The sequence below is a fragment of the Opisthorchis viverrini genome (assembly GCF_000715545.1).
Source record: "Opisthorchis viverrini unplaced genomic scaffold opera_v5_81, whole genome shotgun sequence".
NCBI lineage: Eukaryota > Metazoa > Platyhelminthes > Trematoda > Opisthorchiida > Opisthorchiidae > Opisthorchis > Opisthorchis viverrini.
In genome coordinates this window covers 506229-515549 of record NW_008751736.1, presented here as the reverse complement: position 1 = coordinate 515549, position 9321 = coordinate 506229, and the positions used below count along the sequence as shown (strand labels likewise).

General features: G+C 46.5%; 1 protein-coding gene across 1 annotated transcript in view; it reads right to left on the bottom strand.

Annotated features, from left to right (window-relative positions):
* Positions 1–9321, bottom strand: part of T265_04698 (hypothetical protein) — a gene marked incomplete at both ends in the record, with an annotated part of 99706 nt that overhangs the window by 24909 nt on the left and 65476 nt on the right. The window contains one exon of the mRNA XM_009169502.1: positions 3890–4078. Within this exon, the coding sequence (XP_009167766.1) occupies positions 3890–4078 (189 nt within the window). The remainder of the gene's footprint in view (positions 1–3889; positions 4079–9321) is intronic.

Genomic DNA, 9321 nt, shown 5'->3' with positions numbered 1-9321 from the left:
AGAGAAGGAGCGGGGGGGGGGGGGGGTGACATCCGAGAGAGGATAGCCGGCAGATGTGAGTCAACGAGGCTGTGTAAACTTGTACAGAGCTAGGGGAACTGGTTGGGGGAGGAGTGAAAACTGAGCAAATACTTTTGCTTTCTCTAGCGCGAGGGGATTCGGGACATTCAGCCGTGCCAAATGTTGAATGGAATGAGGAAGAATGAAAAGCTTGGAACCGATTGAGAAGTCACCGTTTACAAACCTATTTGGATTGGCAAAATTTACCGGCAAGTCCCACGGTGAATAATTAACTCATGTACCTTGAAGCGTAAGATCAAAGACCCGATCATGAATGAGTTGAACTCCCTACCCCCCCCCGCCCACTTTAAGCTACCGCACTAAGTGACAAGACTTTTTGACTGATCTAGTGTGCCAATCCGAAGAGGTCTTGCTGATTGGTTATCAGTCTGCCTAAAAACCTGGCCCACTCACTTGGCATGACGAAGCTTCTTTGTCAAAAGAGGAACGTTGCCCACCCGAAAAACCACGGATCCTTTACCGAGACCTTCTGAAACGACTGAGCAGGCTTTGAAAGAAGTAACTTCCGATGGGCGTTTTCCATAACCGGACTGACCTTCGTGAAATGAATTCCCTTCTCTAAATCTGTTGCTAATGGATGAATATCTATCATACACGGCAACGGAGTTAGGGTGTGTCGAAGGACGGCGTTGGACACCCACTAACCGCAGGCATGCACCGTTAAACTATTCAGGATATAGCTGTTTCCCTGATTTGAAAAATGCGAGGTAAATCGGCTCAGACCGGACAGATTTTCCGCAAAAACTGAGGAATGGAGGGTAATGAGATCTCTCCAGAAATAATTCCCGAAAATTTGACGCATACCACTCCGGTCAGCAGAAGAGTTGAATATGAAACATAATTAAAAGTAAAGTATTGAGGGGGAGGGGGCGAAAGAAGTGGGAAAATCGATAAGATGGCGATTGGAAGAGCTAAGGCGACCGGAGAGGTCACAGCGTTAGGAAGAGATCAAGGCTTTGGACAATGTCACCGTGGCAACCAGAGACGCGGGGTAGAGTGCAGACAAACTGAATAAAGGATTTAGTGGTGGGAAAAACTCGGCCACATGTCCCACAGGAGCCAACTGACATTGTCCATGATGAATATAAACTTCCGCTACGGACTGAAGTGCCTGTTCACAGTTAAAACTCAATACATGTTGCAATTTGTCGAATCGGGGAAATTTTGATTGAAGCCAACATATTGATATTGTCCATGATGAATACAAACTTCCGCCACGGACTGAAGTACCTGTTCACAGGTAAAACTCAATACTTGTTGCAATTTGTCGGATCGGGGAAATTTTGATTGAAGCCAACATAGTTGAAACTCTGCATTGCGAGATGCAGGGAAGATGGGGAAGAGTGTGTGCAGACGAACAACTCACTCTCAATGGAGGAATGTCAGAAGGAACGGAAAATGGCGCCTCACCGGCGGAAACTCCAAAACACACCGGCCTGCGTTGATTGTGTTGCTTTTAGCACCGAGCTTCATGTGCCTACTTCGATGAGAATGTGCACTTTGATTAGAAAAATCATCTACATAATTTACTAAACGGAAGTTTATCAATGCGCACGAATCGTCGACCGCGCGCACTGATGACGTCACTTCGAGTTGCGACGAAACGTTTGGAAGTCAATTATCAAATTCGGCGAAGAGATCAACGGTCAACTGAAAAACCGCCAATAAAGATACCGAAGCTACCAATATATTGCGGTGTATTTGTGAACGTGTTAACTTTATCGGAAACATAATACGTAGGTCGGCTGCTTAGCCGTGATCGATCAGGAGTCCTGATTTTCTGGTAGAATTTCGGAAATTAAAAACGGAAACGTGGAATTACACTTCACAAAAACAATATCAGGACGATTTGGCAGAAACTAACCGAACGAGTGAGCCATTTGGTGTCGGAAGAAAATCAGACGCACCATTGGAAGAGTACAACAAACTGAAAGGAGGTCGGTGTGAAAATTGTGTTCTACTCAAATCTACTTAGAACAGGCACACCGAGTGAACCTAATTCAATCGATGGGAGTCTCGGTGATACCTGTGTCAGATGACCCGACAAACTATGGTCACAACGCTCCACGATTATACACATGTCTGCAATCGGAGTGTCATTGGTGAACAGCATGCACAGTGAGCTAATAGGCAATACTGAGTTGTTGGTTCATGCCTAGCAGATGATAAACGGCACAGGTTGAACGCATGACGTATGAGACGCTTCTTACCAGTGTCCTGGAGGTGCTGCTCACCGGCGGACCTATTTCCTAGAGTGTCCTGGACTTCAGTGTCTGACTCGCCCCAGTGTTCACATCGAAAACCAGTCTCAGGTGATTCCAGCCTTCGTGTTTTGAGTACGTATTTTTCGGATACTTCTAATGAAGGTTTCAGATGAGGTTCCCTAAACCAGTCTTCTTATCCGGCCTCCAAAACGGGAGGCCTCCTGACAAGCGCCCGTCGAACAAACTTGCCTGGGGGAAAGCCGGTAATGGCCCAATTTGGGTAGAGTATATAAAAGTGTCAGGTTTGCAGTATCGTACTTGCCTTTGATGTACGATGATATATCTGGAAACAAGTGCAGTGCGTAATATGGTCTTCACTGCAATGATTGGCAAGAAATCCAGTGCCAATAGGAACTAAGCGCTGCTTCCGGTAGTCGATCGAAAGAGTCTTGCTTCAGTCCAGGTTAGTCCCAGTTCATCAACACAAAAGTGAACTATTATCAGATTACAGAAACAGCATTGTTCGCCACCCTTTGCAGGCATCATAGGACACCCAAATGTGTTCGCCGTTGACTGACCAACTTGCCGGATTGGCGAAGGGTAGTTTGAGTCAGTCGATCTCTGTTTGTTTCGAGTCGTCAATAGTCTAAAACCGTAATATTGACTAAAACAATCGGCTAATCGAAACCTGAGTTCATCTTTAATGAAAGACTTTGCTGATTCGCTAGAGAACCGTTTCTCAAATCCGTATCACTAGTGGCTGACGATATTGCAAGCCTGTGGAGCACTGGTCTCGCATTAGGATCTGTATGACCTAGCAACCAAAAAGAGGAGGTGGAACCGAAAGATTCTTAGACCGATTCCTGAGGTTTTGGACGATGTCGTGCAAACCTACGCTGTGGTTTACCATTCACAAGTTGTTTGCCGGAAGAGATGGTAGGCTACGTCTACGTAGACTGTCATCGGACTTGAATAGTTCAGTACAACAACTAGGTAGAGGGTGTAGGTTGGAGTACGTCAGCTTCGTGACAGATGCAAACGGTTCGATTGTTTCACGGTCCTTTATTTTTTGACAAAATCCGCGCGTTTCCGGCCATCAACATACCTGGAAACATGCACCAACCCTCGATTGAGACTGAAACATCAAGTGAACCAACTATAGGTTCACACATTTCGTTTCCCAACGAAGTTTATGGGCCCAAAAAGATCCTATAAATGTTTTCTACTGACCTGCTCTAGCAAAACAGAAACGCAACGTCGAACGCTCCAAATGACCAAGAATCACGGCAACTTGTAGTTATTAGACCGGAGTGTGGATCAACATCAACAAGTCTGCCACCTGACAGATCGGTCAAATGCAACCGGTCACATGCTGCAGTAGACCCCAATGTTTGGTCTAGCAAGCAGGATTGTTGACAGGATGTGAACAATATCGAGGCATCGATTGACCGTTGGGTAGTTGGACAGATATGGAGGCCCATCGACGAGGAAACAGTGAAGGCAACGAGGAGTGTTGTAGACTGTTGTAGACTCTGAGTGTTGTGAAGTAAGTAACGACTCTCATATAGTGGTCAGAGAAAAAAAGCTCTCAAGTGCTCACTCACCTTTCGAGTACCGGTCTGCGAGTGGTAGAATTTGGCGTACGGGCCAAGCACGGCCTCGGCTAGACGAGCAGTGTTCCGTCTCAGGGGCGAGCTGAACTTTGACTCCCATTTGTAAGGAGAACGAGATCGGAATATGTGTCCAATGTGACTGCATATGATAGTTTCCAGTTGTCCTCCACACATCCATACCTGCGGAAAGATTCGATTGTTAGCCAAGGGCAAGTGAAGGTTACCACACTAAAGTTTCCTGTCCCAAACACGTTCAGTTCGTTCCAACACAGATTTTATGGAGGTAGATTACAGTTGGTGAAGATATCAATGAGCATCAACAACGTGGGACTACGGGAACAACAAGAGAGACGTTTCGCTGTCTTGGAAGCGAGGGTAGATTACAGCGGGGAAAAAATCAATGAGCATCAACAACGTGGGACTACGGGAACAACAAGAGAGACGTTTCGCTGTCTTGGAAGCGAGGGGTTATGCGGCAGAGAGTGGTTGCACTGGCAGTCAAAAGTTCACAGTAAGACGCAATGAAACACTGAGAAGTGGGATTACGGAAACAATAAGAAAGACGTTTCGCTGTCTTGGAAGCGCGGGGTTATGCACCAGAGAGTGGTTGCACTGGCAGTCAAAACTTCACAGTAAGACGCAATGAAACACTGAGAAGAGGGAAAACGTTTGTCAACCAAAGCTGAACCGGGGAAACGAGAGCTGTACTCATAGCAAAAGCATACCGATGCAAAGTCGACCTGTCGTTCGTATGGAAAAACCTTTCGAATTTCCATATTCTGATAGCTTTGAGCTGACAATCTGTTCGAATCTGTTCCTGGTCTGGAATGAAAACCACTTTAGTTTAGTTATTTACCAGCCAGAATTGCGAGATAGTTGCGCAAGCGAAATCGAAACCTTTCAGCTGTAACTCCCTTTCGGTGCTTAACTGCCATGCCACCCGGGCAGAAATACTGCCAGGTTGCCCAAGCCTAGAACTCGAGAGGCAAAGGTGAAAGCGAAAGGCTAGTAAACCTTAGGAACTCTTGAGCAAATGTCTAAACAGACTACGCTTGGACTAGAACCCCATTAATGTCTTCACGTTCAGGTTTTTCTACATTCATCATGGTTAGAGCGCGGATTTACTGTTCGAAGGCCCGTGGTTCGAACCCTACCTCTGCCTCCCGACTTCCCCTGTTCGGGCTTGGGCAACCTGGCAGCACCCCAGCCCTCGTGCCTCCCTCATGTGGCATGGCAGCTAGGCACCGGAAGGGTGCTACAGGTGAACGATTTATTTTTTTTACATTCATTACCCTGAGAATGAGATGAACTATTCTCAGGTAGAAGTGTAAAAAGTGAGCGGTACTTCCGGAAACGAATACGGAAAAGGTCACCAAAGATCAGACGACATGTGTGAACTTCTCCTAGTGAAAGGGACCAACAATTTGGGTTACCAAGATCCCAGGTGTCAGTCTCATTGGCAAGCTAAACCAGAAGGCCGTTTCTTCGAAGTTCATCTGAATTGATTTACTCGCCTCAGCTCCTAAGATTCCACACAACCCTGTACACTTGTGGGGTACCGGGTTGTTCTTCCTTAGAACTGTTACTTGATGCTGTAAGTAATGCCGAATTGAGGACAGATGAAATTGACCAACCGCCTCTAAACAGCATTCCCACACGCGACTTAACGAGCTGTAAAGAGTTGAGTTCAGGTGGAACATGAAGTTTACGGAAATTCAGGGACTGCGCGCCCCCTCCGAGCCCCAACAAGGTTCACGGGCTGCCGGGCAACCTTATGAATGTCGTTTCACGTTCACAGCCATAAAGAATTTGTTAATTTCAAACAGAACGAGATATGTCGTGCGCTGATGAAGCCGTGGTAACACCCGCCTCGCATTTCAGATATCCGGAGTTCTAATAAGAACTGCAGTAAGGGAGCCATAAAGTTGTTAATTTCAAACAGAACGAGATATATCGTGCGCTGATGAAGCCGTGGTAACACACCCGCCTCGCATTTCAGATGTCCGGAGTTCTAATAAGAACTGCAGTAAGGGCAAAACTCGGGTCCAATGTCTCACCCTTTTGCCTTGGACTCACCAGAACGGGAGGACTACCTTCTGGTTGTGAGTTTTACTGCTGAAGCTTTCATCGATTTGCACCTTCGGAAACTTGGCACACCTAGATGTTTAAGTATTCACTGCTTTGCCCGCAGTTTACGGATCGGACTGGGTGCTTGTGCCATGCGTGATCGAAGCCCTGTCCCTCACCGACCCTGCCTGATCTTGTGCTGCCAACCAATCAGCGCTCCCCTGTAGTAAGTCCAAGTAGCTGACCAAAGCTCCATTCGGTTGGACCACGTTCTGATTCAGGTGGGCTGCAATGTTGCTCTTCGCACTAGGACCTGGATCGTTGTAATCCGTGAACGCAACGGATGCTTTAGTAGACCGTATTCTTAATTGGATCCTCACAAATTCGATTGACCCAGGGTCATCTGGTTCGAAATGTACATGGCAGATAGCCGTACAGGTGGCTGCTATTACCAGCCATATCAGTCGGAAACTCAAGAGCCTTGGGAGATTTGAAACGTAACTTGAAGTAATATAAATCCGAAATCTTCGCAGCTATCCAAGTGTAACAGTGAGGAAAAGATCGATAAAGGAGCATCGCCATTGTAGAAGCTTCACAATCAGTGGATGTACTTGAATAAGACACCTTAGTTGCCAGATTTACATTCATCCCACTCCTAACTGAGCCGTTTTCTTCCGGTCTCATAGTAACATTAGTCTGGCTTATAGACCAGTCTGGAGGTTAGTCCCGTTCAGAGGGCATCAATCATGAACGATCGCACTAGGGTCGGACACAAAATAAGTACCACTCGGGTGCGGGCGTCCTAACCGTACGAAGGAGATACGTTGATGAATTAATGACAACATTTGTCTCGACTATCATTTCCTCTCATCTGTCCGTAGATATTACGTCACGTAATGTGTATGAATAAGCGAACGGCATTGCTGTCACATCACATGATTGAATAAATTTTTGTTCAGCTGTAGCACCCTTTCGGCGCCATGCCACCCGAAGGCTGCACGAGGGCTGGGATACTGCCAGGTTGCCCAAGCCTAGATAGGGGAAGTCGAGAGGCAGAGGTCGGGTTCGAACCACGGACCTCTAACCACTTGGCCATCACATGATTACAGTCGTTTCACTCAGAAAACGTAGAGGGTCGTCGGTTTGTTCGCTAAGCTGGGCGATTTGATCGCCAATGGAGGTGACATCCTTGTCAATGCATTGCTATGGAGGGTAGCGATCAGTCGACCCATCGATCTGTTCATGTTCAGTGAAGTTCTTCCTTGTGTTGAGCAAAAATCTATCGAATAGATAATAATACATGCAACACGTCCACGGAGTTGGTTATTGCATGTGAACTTCATTCAGTAAGCCTGCACAATTGAACATCCCATTGTCGTATGGTTCCTGGCGTAAGCTGGCGTATCACTTGTTGCGGCATACACCAAAACGGGAAATTACCTATCCGTTGCTTGAACCTGGAGGTCTGAAATGTGTGTAGATGAACAGGGAAATCGTATAAAAGTGCCTCAATGTCACTATTGGCTTCCATACCTGAGCGCAATCGGGTACCGGATAGCAAGACTCGGAAATTCTTCACGGTAGATATATTTTGAACGAGAATGTGAAGATGACTGCTCGGAGATATGGCGTAAGATTAGGGCAATTACTTCAACTAAGATATTCAGCTTCGGTCCTTTAGGGTTTATTCATACCCTGTTGTAACACCCTTTCGGTACCTAGCTGCAATGTCACTCAAAGGAATCACGAGGGATTGGATACTGCCAGGTTGCCCAAGCCTAGACAGGGGAAATCGAGAGGCAGAGGTCGGGTTCGAACCACGGACCTCTAACCACTTGGCCATCACATGATTACAGTCGTTTCACTCAGAAAACGTAGAGGGTCGTCGGTTTGTTCGCTAAGCTGGGCGATTTGATCGCCAATGGAGGTGACATCCTTGTCAATGCATTGCTATGGAGGGTAGCGATCAGTCGACCCATCGATCTGTTCATGTTCAGTGAAGTTCTTCCTTGTGTTGAGCAAAAATCTATCGAATAGATAATAATACATGCAACACGTCCACGGAGTTGGTTATTGCATGTGAACTTCATTCAGTAAGCCTGCACAATTGAACATCCCATTGTCGTATGGTTCCTGGCGTAAGCTGGCGTATCACTTGTTGCGGCATACACCAAAACGGGAAATTACCTATCCGTTGCTTGAACCTGGAGGTCTGAAATGTGTGTAGATGAACAGGGAAATCGTATAAAAGTGCCTCAATGTCACTATTGGCTTCCATACCTGAGCGCAATCGGGTACCGGATAGCAAGACTCGGAAATTCTTCACGGTAGATATATTTTGAACGAGAATGTGAAGATGACTGCTCGGAGATATGGCGTAAGATTAGGGCAATTACTTCAACTAAGATATTCAGCTTCGGTCCTTTAGGGTTTATTCATACCCTGTTGGGCGTTGCACATCCCTAACCGTGCCGGAGTTCGAACTAAGGAAATCTGAAATGCGAGGCGAGCATGTTACCACTAGCGCACGATGGATGCATCTGAATTTTCACGTCTGAACATGTTCGCGCTTGAGAGATGTGAGTGGTAAGCCCGACGTCTCGAACACCAACCCAGTAAAATACCTTGGTTGTGTCAATCGATTGGCCCGCTTGACACTATGATGACGATTCACGCTCACCGTGAATATGGATTAGCAAACAAGCTGTCCACTAGTTATATGCTCACTAATCCATCCTTACAACGTACAGCGTGTCATCATTCGAATCAGCGGCACGCACTTTTTTGTTTTGTTTTGTTCGCACCGGCTGTGGTAAATGGCCCTGCTTTGCGCTTGATGCTTTAGTGAGATTTAACCATATTAGGATGCTGCAGTCCGAACAGTGTAACGGTACAGTCGTGTCTTGTTTTTTTGGTCTTGCCACTGTTCCTGGTAACACGTGTGAGTGTTCTAGCCGCGGAGACGAGACGTTCGGCCTTATGCTTGCGGCTGGTTTCTTTTGATGAGAACCAATCGCCGAACAAGTCAAGTAGCAGACAGTTAGTGCAGTGTTTACCATGAAGCCAGGTAGCCGAGGCGGTTGTTGCGGCCTGTGACTATTCGCTTATTGTCCCTTCTAACTAGGAGGTGTGTATGTGAGACAAATCTGGAGGCGTTTGAGATCAGCACGCACTTACCATATAATAGTAATCAGAAGAATAAAATGGATACATCACAAACGAGAGATTCAGCTGGGTTCCAGGTGAGTCTCTCGAAAGAACCAAATTAGTTTGCAGATGAGTGTATATTCGCTAATTTCGTGCAATTTGGTTTCAAGTAGAACATAGGGTTGACGGAAACCCGGGGACTGCGCCTA